This window comes from Cydia pomonella, chromosome 19 (genome assembly GCF_033807575.1).
Source record: "Cydia pomonella isolate Wapato2018A chromosome 19, ilCydPomo1, whole genome shotgun sequence".
NCBI lineage: Eukaryota > Metazoa > Arthropoda > Insecta > Lepidoptera > Tortricidae > Cydia > Cydia pomonella.
In genome coordinates this window covers 8124905-8145503 of record NC_084721.1, presented here as the reverse complement: position 1 = coordinate 8145503, position 20599 = coordinate 8124905, and the positions used below count along the sequence as shown (strand labels likewise).

Genomic DNA, 20599 nt, shown 5'->3' with positions numbered 1-20599 from the left:
CCATTGGATAGGTTTGAACAAGATTATTATAATTATTTATTTTTAACAAATAAATAAGTAATTATTTTCTATTTATTTATACAAAATAGTCGTTTGAGGGAAACTATGACTAATTTTCATACAATAAAGAAAACTCCTACCTTATTTAAATGCACCAGACGGATGTCGTCCACGCCATAGGAAATAATAAAAAAATATCTAATGCCTTCAGGCAAAACATTCGTATCAGCGATCTGCTCAGCACTGTCCTGCCAAGCTTAAACCTTAAATCCATTGTAGTAAAACATAAAATCACTCGCCGGTGATGTACATGTGCACGGGCTTGTCCGAGCGCAGGACGGACGCGACGCGCGCGGCGCCCGCGACGGCGGCGGCGCGCGCTGCGTCGTACTTGCACATTAGGGTTGTCACAGACATGTTGAACTCGCTGCCGCCGTATTTGTTTTGGTTTGATTCCTACAACAAAATAACGAATGTGGTGGTTGCAAAAAGATTAAAGTTTTGAGGCTAGCAGATAAATGCAAACTTTGAGAACCTACACCATCACCTCAAGCTTGGTACAATCAGGCGGCCCTAGGTAGGACGGCATCGGGCGCCGTTATGGCAATGAGAAACAAGATCAGATCACGTTTCACCTAAAAACTAAGGCCGCCATTTTCATACATTCAGCACAATGACTGTGAATTAAAAGGTCAAAATGTGACATCTGTCAAACACCTACGTAGATTTCTCACGGTATCTACTCAAACAAATAAGTACTTATCTACTGAACCAACCAATCAGTTGATTCAGTTGATATATGCTTAGTCGGAAACCCATAGGAGGATGGAAAAAGAATTTATTTTTAACTAGCTCCTGCCCCCGACTTCATCTGCGTTAAATGACGACTTTCATGATACAAAAGTATCCTATCTCCTTCTCGACTATCTCTTGACCAAATATTACCGCAATAAATAAATATTTCTTAACAGACATATTAATAGACAGAATAACTTTCGCATTCATAATGTTAGTAGGGATAGTTAGGATTAGGATACGGATGGAATAGCTACACAGTGGGCATTCAAACTTAGAAAGAAAATAAGTACCTGCATAAGATTACACATCTCCGAGTAGAAATGTGGATATGTCGGCGGTTGGTAGAATATGATGTGCCGAATGCCTTTTATCCTGAACCGTCTGAAAAAGTGCACCCTCTCGGAGTACAATAGAAAATGCGCTTCTGTGTGGAAGAACATATCTCGGGCTCGAGCTATTTTACCATCCTAAAACAAATAGTTGAAAATAAAGGTACTATTCTCAACCATACACCCTCAAATATTCAAATGACTATAATAATATAATATAAATATAAGTTTAAGTAAGTATTGGTTCCTAAACTTCAAAACAAAGTATGCGTATCAAACTAAAATTGTATAACTTAAAGAAAAGCCAAACCTAGTTCTAGTACCTGTTAAAGAACATTTAAGAACCAGATAACCATAACGGTACAACTGCAAACTGGTGCTTAGGACTTGGAGCAGACTTTTTGCCACTCATCGTCGTCATTGGTCTGAACGTATTCCTTACAATTGTTCTCTGTATACATATTAGGTACGAAATAAGTAAACTATTACCTTGGAGTATTCGCAAATTTGAACGAATCCTATATCTTCCTTCTTGAAATAGTTGCGTATCCGCACGTAGTCAAAGTAGCTGGGCACATAGATCAGCGTGTGGCTCATGAGAGGGTCCCGCTGCTTTGGCAGGAGTTCTTTCACGAAGTATTCGAACCTGGCGTCTACCGCTGCCAGCGGACTGCTTGCGTTAAACCTACAATAGTAATAAAGATTATGCGAGTAAACTACATATATATGTATAAAAAATGCTATGAACTTTATTTTTATGTTAATCCAAAATGGGTATATATATGTATATTAAATTGAAAAAAATGATTGGGAAGAAGACGCCGTATTAAAATGTGATTGGGCGGAATATGTCTGGCGCATGCACGTAGACAGATAGGCCAAAATGGCATGTTCCCATTTGTCCCTGTCGGGCACAGATGGGAATTTGACAATCCATCTGGCCTAGTGGGTAGCGACCCTGCCTATGAAGCCGATGGTCGTGGGTTCGAATCCCGTGAAGGGCATTTATTTGTGTGATGAGCACAGATATTTGTTCCTGAGTCATAAAAGTTTTCTATGTAGGTATATAAGTATTTTCGGCCAGACACCCTGTATATATCGTTGTCTGAGTACCCACAAACCAAGCCTTCTTGAGCTTTATTGGGACATTAAGCTCAAGAAGGCTACAGTATTTATTTATTTATTATGATTATGATTATGGCTGCGGTCACGTCGGGAAAACGCCGCCAAACAAAGAAGGGGAAGGCTTTACGACTTTGCGTTCCAACGGAAGAGGCGGTTTTCTCAGCCTAAGAAATAGAGAAGAGTGGAAAAGGAGAGAAGAAGCCTTCGAACAGGCAGCCCATGAGTGGGAGAGACAAAAAGGTCGCTACCTGCTACCTTAATGTTTCAATTGAGCTCCGACCTAGGCCTAGATGACTACTAGAGTAGTGCACCGACTAAATTCCGGCTAAAATGAAATTTATTCAAGATGTTCATATTACTTCAGGAGCAATAAAAAGGCAAGTTCAGCACACGTCATGTCAGCTTCCGTGTATATTCGGACTAAAATAAATACATTTCTATAAATAGTGTCATCATAAATACCTATGAAATATCTGCGGCACTTGCAATAAAACTTGCTGTATGCTCCCGACCTCGCACGGGTTCGAGACCACCGCCTTGCCGGCGTAGTTCTTGCATTTATGGTTGAGAATAGACTTTATCTCCGGCAGAGCCACGGAGCTGAAGATCAACGTTTGCCTGGAAAAATAATATAAATCAAACACCACAGACATACAGCTACATACGTGGATCACACACACGTACACGTTAACGAACATACTTGTCAAATATTTCTTTTATCTATATGAGTTATATGATATGCACAATGCACATTTGTAATTGCTTTACAATTTAAATCCTCGGGACATAGGATGAATATTGGATAAATCTAAATAACTTTTTCTGACTGGTTTTCAACGTTAATCGATTTCAGGAATGAAATAGATATTAAAATCATAAAGAGGATATTTACAAATTTAAATATGTATCTTTTCAGGACTTTTTGTTTAATCTCGTTAAGTCGTGACTAAAAAAATTTAAAAAAGTTAGGCATGAGTTGAAAGCTTGTTTTATACTGATCAAAACGCTATGTAATAAATTTAAAATTTAGATCGCGACTTTATATACTACGCAGCTGGATTGTGAAAAATTATACTTTACAAAAGGGAGTAAAAACCAGTGCCACATTCATAACATAGGTACAATTGTTTATTTGTATGAACCTAAATACTTTATTAGAACGTAATTCAAACTTAAGTTACTTTTCAGTAACACGCTTATTTTTTACTGCCATCCAACGAGTTGGTTTGGTAAAATATGTACAGTTGCAATTTTGGCAATCCAATACACATGAATTATACATTTTAAGAAAGATAAAATATCCAGCTTTTGTTTTATGTAAGATTCAGACATGAAAAAAGGAAAATATATCAATCCTCTCGAACAGGTCGTGCATTTTTTTACGTAAAAATTTAAACGTTTTTGAATATTATATAGAGTTATGCAATACTGAGACAGTAAATTACGTTAAATTATATTGTAAGTAATTCAGCATTAAATAAGCTCTCTACCCATATATATGAATAATAAGGGATCTGTACCAATAACTTTTTTATCAGCAAAAAACTTTGTGGCAGAACTTACGACCTGGCTAAGTACATGTCGCACTAAAACTGTCTATAAAAATATATGTCTACGTGAACTTATGCCTGACGCGTATCAAATAAACATAAATCTTATAAACAAGATATTTTCGGTACAGTATGTAATGCATAAATCAGGCAAGCACTTAATACCGACCGCTATTCAGTGCAGTATAAATAGATCGCGCTTACCATTTAGATACGATGTTTATTCCGATAATAAGATATATTATCAGGACGCATTGAAAATGAATAGGCAGGTCGTCGGTCACAGGGTGATAATACAAATAAGGTTAATCCAGCGATAATCACGTTTTGGTCACGTCTGTACGAATGACTAAAAAACTAGAATCGGCAATAGGTATATAATGTTTTGTAACAGTTTACTAGGACAAACCATTCATGATTTTCATGAAACACACTTTACTTTTTAACGGTCCAGATTATAAGAAATCCGCAATTCGAGCCTCATATATTGCCACCTTATAGTCCTAACATTTCTGGTTGAGGAAAAAAAAGATGCGTTATAAGGTGGTTATATTTTTACCTTTTGATATCGCATTGTGCCCTATAAAGGTATAAAGGCCCCAAGTACCTACATCACGTTATGTATTGCAATTGGGTATCAAAAACAGTCGAGTAGCAAACTCACATATACTACTAAAATCATCAAATTAGTAGCTGACGAATCAATATCACACGTCTTCAGCGGCTCCAGGTGTAATACGCCGTGCAAGTGAATAGGCAAAGAGTTTTGCCTATGTGTATAGTGCAGATAGCAGAGGGTCTACCGGGAAACACGAAAGTCGAAATTTCCTTATATGTCTCTGTATCGTTTGAATATGCAAGAGTGATAGAGAGGCAGATAAGTAACGAAATTTCTCGGCCACATCGCGTCAACGTATTTCTGCCGCTGATCATGCCGCTACCCAAGATTACTGCACTTACAGTACGAGTAACTTAAGAATAACTGTGCAAACAGTTTTGCAGGAAACTGTATTAGATTATAAGTTTATATTATGTAATAATAATAAATAAATAAGTGGTCCAGGCAGTACAGTAGATGATACCAGTCTGCGTTAGGAACACATCTGTCTGGCCCAGGATCAGGACTTCTATTGAAGCTAGAAGGGGTGGATTTGAAAACTAACCTGTAGTATTTAGACCAGCCATTAATAGCCCACGATCGGACTCTAGAGAAATCAGTATCACGGGTCTTCTGCGGCTGTAAATGGAAGTGGTCCAGGCAGTGCAGTAGATGGTCCCAGTTCTGCATTAGGAACACATCTGTCTGGTCCATGATCAGGACTTCTATTGAGGCCAGGAAATCGTAGTCGCGATCCTCTTCGCCCTCCGCGCCGACGATCATGCGGAGACCGAGGGGAGAGGCTACTATGATGTCTGATGAGTAGAAGTCTGTGTACAACTGTAATATAACGTTGATAAATAAAACGTTTAAGTGCAGGCCGCAAGGTTATTTACCATCCCACAAGAAAAAAATTAAAGAATTAGGTATTTTGTATGAAGGGATTATTATTATATTACATTAGGTTTCTCGTTATTTATTGAATATATATTTGATATTACGTGTTGTCCAAAGCGCGTATAAATACTTACGCGATTCTCGTAAATATTCAGGACTTTTTTGTTTTGTCTCTTTAAACTGGTATATTCTGATGAACTAGTAATAGTAAATTGCAACTGTAATATCATAAAAGTAAACTCATTATTAATAAATGCTCTGTTTAGGCCCTAACAATAACAAGGTTCTAAATATGGTCGAAAATAAATTAGCCCTACTGTTTTAAAGATGTGGGTTAGGCATTACGGTTCGGTAACAACACTATGTGATGTTCATAGCGCTGTCTCGCTCACATAGCGGAACCGCGCGCCGTTTCGGACCCGTAGAGCCAAGTCTTTAGGCACCGTCGTCGTGACCTTCACTGACGAAAATATCTATTTGGCTAATACAACTTACCTTCAATGTTTTCTTGGTTAAAGTCATTGCTAATCTAAAAGTGTCATCAGTATTCCCACTGAACATGAGTTCATAATCCTCTGGTTTAGGGTTTTTCTGAGGCATGGCAATCTCACCGCCAGTGAACTCCTCCTCAAAGCGGTTCTTGTTGACCACCTGGCCCGCTTCCTTGGGCACTAGGATGTCCATTAAAGTTTTGACCACTTTGTATGCTGCACTTTTGAATGGAACCAGTATCAGTACCTTGAAAATAGAATAAGCACGCATCATGAAGCAGTATAACTAAATACATATGGACATGTCTGGCCTAGTGCCTATGAAGCTGAAGGTCCCGGGTTCAAATCCTGGTAAGGGCATTTAATCCTGAGATGAGCATCAATATGTGTTCCTGAGTCATAAATGTTATCTATGTATTTAAGTATTTATAAATATGTATATCTTATTTATATTGTTGTCTAAGTACCCACAACACAAGCCTTACTGAGCTTACTGTGCGAACTTCGTCAATTTGTGGAATAATCTTACAAACAATTTTTTTTTCATTTCTTTTTTGGTTTTATTAATGACCTTTGAGGGACTAGAGTCTGAACTAGGTTAGACCTGTATAACAGATCTACAGGCCCCCACCCTGGAAAAAAATAATGTTCTATAATATTCATGTGTGAATGTTATAGAACATTATTTTTCACGAATTAGATGTGTATGTGTATTGCATTGTATAGCTAATTATTAATTACTGTGGAATGGAGTATCTAGACAAACCATAGTGGTTTAACAATACTTTTTGAACAGATATTCTGTAATTGTGATTTATCTGTAACAAAAAACAAAGATTCCCGCAAAAAAAAAAAAAATTATTTGTTTATTAATATTTCCAAATTTATGGTAAATTGCTGAAAGTACTATTTTCACTAATTCAGAACCATCCAAGATTACATTATAATGTAATGTGAAAGATGCAACCTGAATATTTGTGTAAATATGGTGAAGTGAATAGGTATCATAAAAAAATTAATGCCTACATTAGATAATACACCATTAAGTTAACACTTTCAATGCCGGGCCGCTGCATTTCCTGTACAAAATGAACACACATACATGTTGTTGGCACTGAATGTGTTAAGCTTTGTAAATCAAAGTAAGTGTAATACTAAAAAGTTTGATTGGAAATATTAATAATATTATAAAGGTGGTTGGATCAAGGGTTAGATGCAGAAGGCAGTGATCTTGGACACAACGGATAGTCCGGCAGTTCCTCTCTCTGCGGCCCTGACCACCGGCAGCTTGGCCTCTGCCCCACAGCTGGAGGCACCCTAGGTTAGGTTTTTTATAATGCATTTATATGTATTTTGTATTATTTTGTATTTTATTTTATATCCATATTATAAAATCCTACCCTAAGATGAAAGAAAAATAAAGAGCATTATAAAATAATAAATATGTACCTTCGGTCTCACTAAGCCCTGGTCTCTATATTCCTCAGAAGGGTCAGTCTTTTTACCAAGCTTGGAATTATGATGAAGAATCTTAGTTCTTGTCTTTAACATATGGTTGACCACATGCAAACAGTATGTAAAGCGAACTTCTTCAGCATTAGTAAAAGTTCTCTCTGGGTAGTAAAGATCTTGATAGTTGTTCATTATGCCAAAGAGTTCCCTCTGCAGAGGTGTGAACACTTCGGTGAGCTCCAAATCGTTCTTGATTAGATTAGTCTTATTAGCAGACACAATGTTACCATGTATTTGCGATTTAATGAACATCTTTTTAAAATCTGTGCTTGCTATTTGTGGAACAGTGCCTGTTGGAGCTGAAGGTTTTTCTTCAAGTAAGGAAATTTTAGGTTTCACTTTCGCTTTCAACTTGACTGGTTTAGGTATGGTTACAGATATGTTACCAAGAATTGGCCATGTTTTCTCAACTTGGTCCAAATTCTCGGGAGATGGATTTGAGAGAGTGACTAACAGATCTTCCCCAAGTTCATATTGTAGGTGCTTGGTAAATGGGTCATTTGAAGAGTCCTGTTCGTCATTTTCATCTTTGTGTGAAGACTTTACCTGTAATAATGAAATTATTTTTTAGATTATATTTTCAATTAAAATGTGAGTTAAAATTATTTAGTGTCCTAATTAGTTTTATTATGTAGTGTCTTACTTTTATCTCCAAGTCACTGTCCTGCTCATCTTCATCCAGCATAGCTTCTGTTTCTTGTTCACTGTCATCACTTCCAACACCATTATCATTTCCATTCTTACTTGCCATGTCTTCCTGTTCACTAGCCATATCTCCCGGTTCACTAGTCATGTCTTCATCACCACTCTCATGTTCGGGTCCCTGTTCACTATCACTTTCGTCACTATCTATTACAACTTTTTGTTTTTTTGGCTGACTGAAACAAGAAACTAGCATTCCATAAGGATCTTCTTCTTCCTCGCTCTCCGAGTATGCCGCCTGCTGCTGTTTTAGCTTCCGTTCCAGTTGTTCCTTCTTCAAGTTCTCTTCTTCAACCTTTTGCTTATTTTTGTATCGGTTAAATAGAGCTTTTTTGTTAACAACCTCAATTTTTTTCTCTTTCTTCTTTTTTAAATGTTTTGTGTGTTGCTTCTTATTGTTTTTATGAAACTTACCTCCTTTTCCTCGACCCATTTTGAATTCAACAATCCGTGATAAAATATTTTAAATTCATAGAAAAAGCAATGTTTTTTAAGTTTTTATATAGATGACAAATTAAGGAAACGAAAACGTGCGTTTGACATTTAGATTTGACACATAGACATTTGACGTTTCATTTGAGATTATAAACAGGGTTGACAACATGGTAATCTCAATTATTTTTTGCTTTATGTGAATCGATTATGAACTTGCACAATCGATAAAATTTAAGTGACCAGAAATAAATTAAAGCCTGACCAGTAATATATGATCACGCGCCATAATTTCTCTTGACAATGATCATATATTTCTGGTCAGAACCAGATAAGCTAGCAGCTATTAATAGCCCAGAGAGCGCAAGTGTTATTTTAAACGTCAAACATCTATGAAATTATGACGTTTACTTAACACCTGCACACAGGGTGGGTATTCGAAATCGCTGCCAACCATCAACTTGTTGGTCTCTCTACATGCCTACTGCAGACATGCCTGTCACATCGTATTGTCATTGTCAAAATGACATTTGTAACTAAAGGAAAGAAAGAAAGACTTCGTTTTGCTTGCACGTAAAATCGGAGTAACCGTTGTGAAAGATTAGTCACAAAGCAACGAAATGCTTCCTGGTTGTCGGTCAAGAATTTGGCCTCAAGGAATGCATTGCCTTCGGCATGTTATTGAAATTTGAACTTATTTGTTTGGTGCATAATGAACCGTTCTAATAACATCGCCCAGAGCTCCCAACTACACTTAGCATCGGATAATGGTGTTCCTAACAGCACTCCAATGAGATTCGCTAGTATAGCTGCACCTGCTCCACCTGCACCTACTCATCAAAATGGACGTGAAACTGACGACTTGCAAGATCTTAAAGGGAAAGTCGAATCTAGATTGCTGTCTATGTGGAACAACGTAAAGTTCGGTTGGACTGTAAAATTGAAGACTAGTTTTTCAAAAGAATCACCAGTATGGCTTTTGGGGCGGTGCTATCATCGAAAGTTAAGCCCAACCGGTTCTTTGGAGTCCTCTACAGAGATCGGTATGGAAGCCACAGCACTTCAACCCATGGAGCAAATATATGGCGAAGGAATTGAAGGATTCAAGTCTGATTTTGTTAGTAAAATATGGATGACCTACCGAAGAGAGTTTCCTACAATGTCAGGCTCTTCATTCACCACAGACTGTGGGTGGGGCTGCATGTTGAGGAGTGGACAAATGTTATTAGCGCAAGCACTGGTATGCCATTTCCTTGGAAGAACTTGGCGCTGGACTCCTGAAAAGCCTATTCAAAATGCAAGAGAATTTCAAGAAGACTGCCTTCATCGAATGATAATAAGGTGGTTTGGAGATAAGTCATCAGTAAACAGTCCCCTCTCCATCCACCAGATGGTAAAGTTAGGAGAAAACTTGGGCAAGAAGCCTGGAGATTGGTACGGACCAGCTTCTGTCGCCCACTGCTTGCAGGCAGTGCTGACTGCCGCTTCTAAAGAAAACTATGAATTTGATTCCTTAGAAGTTTATGTTGCTCAAGACTCTACTGTGTATATCAAAGATATACAAGATTTATGTAAGCTGCCCAGCGGAAGCTGGAAATCCCTGATACTTCTGGTGCCTGTCAAGTTAGGCACTGATAAGTTAAATCCTATATATGGGCCCTGCCTCACTTCTCTCTTAACCCTGGACTTTTGTATTGGGATTATTGGGGGCCGGCCTAAACATTCACTTTACTTTGTTGGTTATCAGGATGATAGATTAATACATTTAGATCCACATTACTGTCAAGAAATGGTTGATGTGTGGCAGCCCAACTTTTCCCTGCAGTCCTTCCACTGCCATTCTCCGAGAAAGATGCCTATTAGTAAAATGGATCCCTCATGCTGTATTGGATTTTACCTTGCTACTGAGCATGACTTTGAGACATATATAAACATAATCAAGTCTTTTCTCATCCCTCAGGGAGTTTCATCAAATCATGAGTACCCAATATTTTCAATACACCATGGGTCCCGTAGTTCAGTCATGAACCCCCCAAATATCAGATACTCAATTTATGAATCAGAGCAGAACTGGGTGGCCCCCAGCATCAATGACAGTGATACAGACATCGAGTCAGAGGAATTTGTTTTAGTTTAATAATTATAGTTATACCAAATATGATTGCAATTATTGTGTATATCAGTTATTTTAAAGTAGATCATTTTATTGGGTACTGCATTATCTGTTAGGTTTTTTTAAGTTAATTTATTGATGTTATTGTGTTTATTGTAATATATAAAGATCTCTGTGTGTTTTAACCCTTATCCAGGCATAGTATGATTTATCAACCACATATGTGCCATTAGAATTTCAACTTTAGCATTCCGATTTAAGGTTCAAATTAGATTACACTTTCAGGAAATGTTACTTGTCTTCAAATGAATCATCAAAGCTGGATTAATTGGAATATATTTTGGGAAAACCTTGTAGATTGGTGCGGCCTGGAAAAGGAGTAATAAATGTTCAAATGTTCATGCTCACTTGAGTGTACATAACATGATTATTGATTAGTGATACACAAGGTCAACACATATGCGCTTATCATAGGAACATTTCTGGTAAATAACAGAATTTATGTACTTAAAACTTTCTTATCAAAATAATATTATTCATTTTCCACTAAGACTTTCATGCATTTCAAGGACCAGTTACCTGCTAGTTTTTTAATAACTAATATTGCTAAAAAGTATAAGGTTTTATACCAATCAATATAAAGCTATGATAAGTATAAAATCTTGAAATAGAGGCTGCTATGCAATATATAATAAAACTGGTAATGTCAAATGTATAACCATTTATCAGTCTGGATAGTGCAGTGTGAAACAGTATCTAAATGTAATAATAACAAAATGAAAAAGCGAAGTTTCTTCCTATTAATAATGAGACCAAAGAGAATTAAGAAGACCAAGAGTGCTCACTCCATACAACGGTTTTGTTACTAAAAATACTATTATTTTCGTAGTCTACATCTAGCGTCAAGTAGTGGAACCCTCAGTACTGCTGCTCGACAATAGATGTCGCGGCAAACAAAAAGTCTAATGCTCAACGATTTTCAGCTAATGTTATAACCAGAGTAAGCGTAGGAGATAAAAATTGAGTTTGTTTGTTTGTTTATTTATTAGACATTTACCTATAAGCTAACAGGTACACCAAATCGCTTACAAACTAGATTACAGTAGGATTACAATACAAATTACATTATGTACATAAAAACACAGTTCATTATTTGCAGAAATATTAAATATTGGATTATTAAATAAATTCAGAGTTCGGTTACACTATTTATAATATTAGCGGGAAATCGTTGATCATTGGACTTTTTGTTTGCCGCGACATCTATTGTCGAGTAGCAGTACTGAGAGTTCCACTACTTGACGCTAGATGAAGACTACGAAAATAATAGTATTTTAGGTAACAAAACCGTTGTATGGAGTGAGCACTCTTGGTCTTCTTAATTCTCTTTGATGAGACTTAAATTAGTTTGACTAGTTTGTTCAGCTGGACTGTAAAGTGGATATCATGATTTACTATTGCCAACTCATTAGCTATAAATCCAATACAAAACATGTAATATTATGACAGCAAAACAAATATAACCGTTGCGAAAATGTTTATTGTTTTTAATACAAATAAAACTGTTGCACTATAAGTACATTTATGTCTACACATGTTATAAAAATACATTCCACCATCTTTACAGTTTACCTATAGATCTTGACCTAGGTACCGTCATATATGCTCCAGTAAAATTAGCACTAATCAGGAATTATTATTTAACAATTATTTTAGGTACCTACGGCCCTATCGAAAACGATTGCATTAAGTGCCAGAATACCAAGTCACATGTGTTAACATTGTTTCATTATGGTCGGATTTTCCATGCCACAAGATATGCTGACTGGCAGCTGTCTAGGTATTTACAAAACGACATTTTATTTATAGGGAGCGTGCATGAACTGTAGGAGGCAGCACAGGAGCCGTCAGATTATTGGCGCGAGGCGTAAATGTGATGTTTATTGTTCCGATGTAGCCCACAAGATGGCAGAACCTACTATGCACAGGAAAACACGTGACGTGTAAATGTAAATGTTTATTGTTCCGATTCAGGCCACAAGATGGCAGACCCTCCAACGCGCACGGTCCCTATACAGCACGTTCTAATAGTATTTAACCCTGGATCTTTCAACCATTATCGCACTCGGCCCCCTTGGTAAAAAACGTTTTCCGCCTCTTTTCTTTTCCAATTTTTTTTTCTTCGGTCCTATAATGTTTGTGTTTTTGATTGTTAGTATGATTATTAGCATTCGTGCATATTGTGGATACACAATCAGGTAAAAAGTCGGTTTTAATTTGACTACATTCTTATTACATTAGACGTAAACTTATTGTTATCTTGTTCCAGTTATCATTCATTAATTTATCAGAAACCGGATTAGAGTACCAATGTTAAATTTCTCAACACAACGTCTTTGTCTTTTTATTCAGATTCACTATTAAATAGTAGGAATAAAATAATGTGTACTTAAAGCCTTTTAACAACGTATATCACACCACGCAGTGGCGTGGTATACGTATAGTGATACTCTATCTATAAAAATGGACTAAGGATATAAAGATTATCTACGAGCTTGAATGCAATAAGCTAATACGAATAAGGGTCCCCCACATGAACAGCACTTCTAGTTAGACGACAAGTAGTATTCAAGATTATAACCGAGCTCATAATAACCACATTTTAACTTATACCAATCAAATTGCTTACCTAAGCTGCGCAATCGTCTATATACTTTATGTATAATCTTGACGATACAGAAACTACTTTAATGTTAAAGCAATCAAGTTGATTGCGTAATTTATCGCTACATATTTACATATATATCTGTAGATGAATAGAATCACGCAAGGCTATTTGAAGAGAAAATTTGTACTTAGTATAACCAAATGTGGGAAAATTACTCTATACCGTCCGATACGTAATATAGTCTTGCTCGTAAGACTCGTAAAAGGTACGTAATATTATCATAATATGTTGGAACGCTTTATTGGGATTGAAATCCATTGACGGTTAAGATGGCAGTAATAGTAAGTGCCTACTCTCCATGGCAAAAAAAGATTTTAAGTAGAATTTATACAATTCAAAATGGCATCCCAACATCTTAAGTCTCTTTTTGGTATTACTATATACTTAATACATAAATAAATTGATATTCGCTTACAAGTAAATTGAAATAAGTACGTAATATACTCAAAGTCCGTAAAATGCCATTAAATTTTGAATTGCTCTGTCTGCATGGTCATATAAATATACGTAGTTTTACTAATGATATTCCTGAATTTTCAGTATGTCCCACGTATAGTTATATCTCATTGAAGTCATTAAAACACTCGCATTAAATACCCATGTATATGCAAGGCATGAATTACCTAAGAGCGTTTTACGATTAACTCTACTTAGACGTTCGATAACATAGCAGGATCCAATTATTGTATGGATTTTACAGTCGGAAATGCTTAAACAGCTTTTATTCTGGCATTTTCGTTTTTGGTCTATTCACACTTTGGTTCTACTTATAGGGCTTTATTTTATTGGTTCAATAATATATACGGTTTGATCTAGATAAACTTTAGTGTAGCTACTGGAAATTATTTTCCCAGGTTTGTTTAATAAAAATGTTCTGATATTACATAACGTGTTTCCGATCTCCAGAAGGCCTATTTTGATTTAAAATCTTGTTCGAAGGACCATATCTGCCTACAATTACAGCCATAACTTTGCAAAGTTTAATATCAGGAGCAAAACATATGAAAATAATCATTTTTCCCTAAAAACAAATGTCAGTTTGACTAACTTCAGGGATCAGTTGATAGTTATGGATCTTTATATCCGGTTCGAAGGACTAGTTATTTTTTATAGTAGTAACTAGTATGCATTTTTGAGCAATTATTGCGATATTCATTACCGAAATCGAACTGTTACTTTACTAGATTAATTATTTTAGATAGAAAAGTTACTAGCGTCCTATTACTTTTATCATTTGTTATGAAGCACGCATCATCGTGCATCATCAGTGCTAAATAATTGAAGATCTAAAACAACCTAGTTTTTCCTGAAATCCTTGACCGGCGGCGGGTGCCTGATGAAGTAGTGCACGGCGTTATAGACAAGGTGCGGTGCCACGTTGTGCAGGGGGTGCACGCGGTTGAGCTCGTTGCGCGGGGAGCCCACCACGAACGGGTCGCCGGCGCCCGTGCCGTGCTGCGCGATCGACAGCCCTGACAGCGTGTAGCATGTGTGGTAGATGTCACGCGCTCTGAAACCGAATTACACACTGACATCTCACGTTTTAATTGATACGGTTACCCCTGAGTGAGAGCAGTAAATTTATGACCATCGTTATCCTTTCAGCCTTTTGCTGAACATAGACCTCATAATCTGATTCACAAGTAAATTACTTTAATTACTACAGAGTATCTAATTCAGATCAGATCGTGAAGATAATTATGTATACTTAAATATCAGTACAATAAGCATAAGTACTGTGATGAACTAAAATAGTGGTTCAGTCGCTTGATGTTAGGTTCGAAATCAGTGTTTATTAACTCTGTTATGTTATGAGTGACTAAGCCAGTATTTAATACATCCGCCAACGTTATATTTGCTCAAACAATTCGGCTGTTGTATCGTCGGCCCCGTATATGACTAGTATCAATAACAAAGGCATGTTAACAATTCATGTCACTCACTTGCCAGGCTTGTCTATTAGGCCACCGTCGTTGGCTTGACAGCAAACAATGATGTATTCTTGTAAGGCACCTTGATTGAATAAACACGTTTCTATAAGTTCTTTGTCTTCTGCAAAAAAGAACGAAAGCATTAACTACCCATATATCAGGCAATCATATTTCCTAATTTAAAATGAATTACTAATTAAAACAAAAAATATTGCTTTGCTAATCCGCGTGTAGCATGTGTGTGGTAGATGTTACAGGCCTTTGCCCAGCAGCGGAACACTAGACTTATATAAATAAATAAATCCGCGAAAAAATTACATGCTTGTGTAGCCCGTCAGTGCTAGCCCGTTATACTAACTTGCGTATTTTTACAAGCAATTTAATGTTTCCACCCTCCCGCCGCAAAAATAAATACGCAAATGAAAGTTTCAGCTATCGTGCGTCAGACTCTCAACATCTCCAGCATCTCCTGAGGATGCCTCGTAGGGAGGCGAATCACGTGTCGAGTTTTGTACTTTACATTAATTGCATGTAAAAATACGCAAGTAAGTATAACGGGTTAGCACTGCTTGACTAGCACGTTATATTTTCGCGGAATAGCAAAGTAATATTTTTTGTTTTAATTAGTATGGATTTCCGCAAAGTAACGCCTGATTCTATTCACTAATGTATTACTATTTAATCTTACCTTGAGCTAAGATAGCACTGATTATAGGAAAAGCAGCCCCTTGCCAAAATGAATAACAGCCATCAACAAGTTTATTAGTTCGTCCCTGAAAGCCACCCTCTAGCCGCATCTGACGATTTACACACCACCTCAAGAGTGCATCTATGTCACACAACTTAGGCCGGTTTAGTAACGCCAGAGATGCGATCCCACAGAAAGCGTATCCGCCGTGTGCCTCCATGCCCGGGCATCCGCCAAAACCTCCTTCATAAGTTTGGCAACTAACTATCCATTCTGCTGTCTTGTCAAATAAGAGATCTGTGTAAGTATTAGTCATTTTAGCGACGCTTACTGCACAATACGCTCCTCTTATATCTTGTTCCCCTCCTTTATGAAGGGCAAAGGAGCCATCTACATCTCGAAGAGTCCATAAAAACTTTTGTAAAGAGCTGCGGTCTATTGAATCGTATGCTTCATCTGTCCCTATTATAGCTAAGGCGTTTACAGCAGCGTAAGTAGTTCCTAAATGTGGATATTGTCCTGGGCCGCCTCCATAGCCCCCTTCCTCGTGTTGGCAATGAGCGAGAAAGTCCACTGCACTAGATAATGTCTCTGTGTCAGGCATGTCATCTAAGATCCACAAAGCATGTAAAATCCAGTACACCAGCCATGGTCTGCTGGCATCCAAGCACTCATATCCTTTTGGTAGTGCCTTCAACCAAGTTTTTAATTGCTTACTGTGAACCCGTTTATTAAGTATTGGCAGATCAGGATCAATGGATGCTTCCTTTTCAAATTGTCTAAATATTTTTAATACTGTAGCTTCAACCTCCAACTAAAAACACAATTAAAAGTGTCAAATCAATTTGTTTACTAAGTATTGAATGTTCTTATGATTAATTGATTATTGACTATGACAGCAATTATGTGGTAGTATTAGTATAGTTGAAGTGGTATAGTGGGATGCTTTAGATTTCAGCTAGATGGAATTTCAGTGTACTATTTGTGGCCTTTGAGGTAGTTTAAAGTTAAAAGAATTTTTAGGTAAACTAACTTTACTTTAAATTAGTTTAATGTTAGTATAAGTCGACAAAGTTTCAAGTGGCCATAATCACCCTTGAAATAGTTTGTATCAATTGCTAGTGTTGTAGTTGTAGTGGGCATAACTAATTCGTTGCAGCGTTTGATGCGTGTGTGGCGCGTAAGTTGTTTTACTTTTGAATCTCAGTGATAAGTTCATAATTGGTACAAAATTAATAACTCATCTCACAAAAAGGAATTTGAGATTAATTTAGAAAACTTATCATAGTTTGAAGTTGGTCAACTGTTTTATGTGACATCCGCTTAGTATGACGTGGTATGACGTATTTGTCGTTATACGGATTCTACTGTACAGTCAAGTGTAAAAATATAGATGTACAAGTTGCTCAAAAATATGTCCCATAGCTTTTATGTCGGCGAATTAAGAGCTATGGGACATATTTTTGAGTAAGTTGCGTGGACCCATATTTTGCAGCGAAAAACGTGGAGACGGTCACGAAATTCAGCGAATGTGTCGGTATAACCGGTCATAATTTAATGAAAATAGGACTTATAGTAAACGATTTCATCGAAAATCAAGCGAAGTCATCTTATCCGAGATTGTTACAAAGAAGTTTATATGAATACCAAATTTCGCACAGTAATTACGTCATACATATAGTAAGCGGTTGGTTAATATAAGCAGAGTCATAATACTCATAATAAACGAATTTTACAGTAGTAATCGGTACTGTAGTAATCATTATGGGAACTTTGTAGGTATACAGGAGAGGAAGGCTCAAACAAAATGGAGAATAAAATACTCAGGATTCTAAGGGACCTATGACGACCCATTAGTGGTGGGCATAAAAGTAAATTACAATTACTTTTATGCCCACCACTAATACACACATATTTCAGTTTTGTACTGTTTGACTAATTAATTGGGGTTGTATACCAATTAAAAAGTTAACTATAACTATGTTCTATGCTGCCACAAAATTTCTACCTAGTCACCAATTACTTAATCTATTAAGTAATAATTTTCAGCTGAATGTAAAAAGAGCAACAATAACATGAAATCTGCTGTGAATAACAAAATAAATAGGTATTGAAAAAATGTGCCTACTTTGCTCACCACTGAGTAATTGTGCTGCAACAGTTTTTTTATAAATGAAAGCTATATCACAACCTCATTCAAGTGTTACAACATGATAGTAGTGATGGTCTAGCTACTTTAAATCTTGATTTTGTCTTAAATAAATAAAATAATCCTACCATTCCTACCACATCTTTATGATTTAAAATATATGGAGTAAAGTAGGCACATTTGACTGTAAGTTTAGAGAAGAGAAATAAATAAATAATTATGCATTGTTTACCTGATCTGTTGTTGTATCCGTGACTACCTTTTCTGTATTATAAGCTTCTGCGGAAATGTTGGCATAGCACCGAATCTCATTTTCCAGTTTTTTATTCATCTTTAAATTAAATACGCTAAGGAGAGAAGAATTATTCTACCTAAAAGTAAAATTAGAAAGGTACACTAATAAATTTATAATACTATATAACAATGCCAAAGCATAATCTAGATTCTAGCTGTATACATTTATAAAGTTTGTTTTGGCTAGCAGCTTGGTTTACTACCCCAATTAGCTCCCGAGCGATCTATTTATTGCATTCTAATTACAGACACCTCTGCATATAGATCTCAGCTCAGGTATCTGCTAATTCTAGGCCCATTGTAACCTTTGTTTTATAACCTTTACAATGAAAACAAACTTAAATTACGCGATAGTTGTGACACATACTTACAGTATCTAAAAGTAAATAATCCCGTCTATTCACACGAATTGTACTAGATACGTTGTTTACCTAACTTAATCTAAATACATGACAAAATTTTATACTATACATTCAAAACTTAATTTTTATCGTAAAATTCATTCATGTATTGACATATTGACAGGCATGGACGTGGACCACAGCTTAGCACAAAAATTCACTATGGGGAATATTATATTACTGCAATGTTCTGTCGCCAAAGTACATCACAAGCGCATATCGATTTACGAAATCGTGAAAAGTTCTGATGATGTCAATGAAGTTTGTTTACGGTATAATATAGCACATATTTCCGTAGATTTTGATAGTAAAAAATCGATGGTGGAATCATTGTAGTCGGTAGAACCCACTGTACAATACTTTTTCAATAAATTATTTGTATTTGATGCAACTCGAATGTTTGGTTAAATCTCAATAGCAAGGACTATAACTGCGAAAATAGAAGTTCGGGCATTTTTCTCTGTGACTTCAATTACGTCTTAGTTCAACTGATCCCTTATCGATCAATTTAATGGTTTTGGTTGATGTAGTGTATCACGTGTCATTCTTTTGCTATATTATGGAAAGAAAATCAACATGAATGTTTGGTAATATCCACGTGTTAAGGATTACGGAACAAACTACTCAAGATCTCCTTAAGTTAGGTTATTTTTTGTACTCGTTTTTTGTGGCAATAAAGTATGTTTCTTTCTTTCCTTTCTCGAGCTCCATGTGGAATTATTTTGAATACTTATAAATGTTGAATGTTGGCATTACTTCGTTAATTTTCTCAAGTTATACGAGTTTATTTTATAGTCTGTGGCAAAATCAAATGAAAATGATAAAAGCCAATCGAAATAATCGAATGAGTGTCACGGCTGACGCAACTAGGAACAAAAAAAGTTTTTTATGGACTTTGTTTCGCAAATCATTGCCAACGAAGAAAAAGAAAACGTCAGTGCTATTTAATGTCAAGTTTACATCAAGTCAACTGTCAGCCTAATTGTTTTGTTTGTTATGAAGGCTTCAATGTTTTGTTCGGGTATTTCGTGTAATTTCTTTATTATTTAGTGAAAAAAATCTAAAATAGTCAACCGTGATCAGAGTAAAGAGCGAGTTTGTTACAATGCAAGCGAGCCACTCAAGAAAATCACAAAAAAAGGGATTTTATGGCGATATTTCCCTTGGATGAAGACCGGTAAGTATTGCTTTAGATACTTTTGACCTTATTTTGGGTCAGCAGGCTAAAAACACATCGAAAATTAGATATTTTATATTCTTTTTCGTTGTGAACTAGGGATAACTGTAGTTTTATTTGTATATCAGTGTAAATAATTAAATTAAATATGTGAAATTTCCTGAGAACTTGCATGCAATATGACCATAATTAATTCTTCGAAGATTAATAATGCATAAATTATCTATAACTTATGCATGAATGGTCATTATTTAATATATTAACCTAAAATGTAAGAATATTATTCTCTGTTTTTATGATTAATAAAGAAATATTATAGGACATTATTTATTACACAAATTGACTTAGTACTAAAGTATGCATGGCATGTGTTGTGGGTACTTAGACAACGATATATATATATATATATATATATATATACCTTATATATAAGTATTTAAAAATACATAGAAAACACCCATGTCTCAGGAACAAATAAGGGTTGTTGATAACTGGATGCCGAAAAACATGATTTATAGATGCATATTAGCGCTAAATAATCAGTTGATTATTTCATTCTTCATTAGCAAACACTTGGAATATAAACTGTAGATAAAGTAATGTTTGTTCAAGGCTGTATGTTTTCAGATGCAGACAGTGGGTCAAATTTGTTGGGAACCAAGACCTGATACATCTTCCCATAGA

General features: G+C 36.0%; 3 protein-coding genes across 3 annotated transcripts; 1 reads left to right on the top strand and 2 right to left on the bottom strand.

Annotated features, from left to right (window-relative positions):
* Positions 1–8: 8 nt before the first annotated feature.
* Positions 9–8569, bottom strand: LOC133528699 (U3 small nucleolar RNA-associated protein 25 homolog). Its single transcript, XM_061866168.1, has 8 exons — positions 7944–8569; positions 7238–7846; positions 5793–6035; positions 4966–5240; positions 2715–2870; positions 1617–1812; positions 1089–1265; positions 9–456 (listed from the first exon to the last, which is right to left on the bottom strand). The coding sequence occupies exons 1-8, from the start codon at positions 8433–8435 to the stop codon at positions 292–294; spliced, it is 2313 nt and encodes a 770-aa protein (XP_061722152.1). The 5' UTR covers positions 8436–8569; the 3' UTR covers positions 9–291.
* Positions 8570–8929: 360 nt separating this feature from the next.
* LOC133528707 (cysteine protease ATG4D-like) lies at positions 8930–12082 on the top strand. The gene has a single exon (XM_061866179.1). The coding sequence runs from the start codon at positions 9147–9149 to the stop codon at positions 10569–10571; it is 1425 nt and encodes a 474-aa protein (XP_061722163.1). The 5' UTR covers positions 8930–9146; the 3' UTR covers positions 10572–12082.
* Positions 12070–18882, bottom strand: LOC133528708 (protein farnesyltransferase subunit beta-like). Its single transcript, XM_061866180.1, has 5 exons — positions 18709–18882; positions 18276–18414; positions 15895–16708; positions 15219–15327; positions 12070–14785 (listed from the first exon to the last, which is right to left on the bottom strand). Exons 2-5 carry the CDS (start codon positions 18372–18374, stop codon positions 14572–14574), a joined length of 1236 nt encoding a protein of 411 aa, XP_061722164.1. The 5' UTR covers positions 18375–18414; positions 18709–18882; the 3' UTR covers positions 12070–14571.
* Between the last annotated feature and the right edge of the window lie 1717 nt (positions 18883–20599).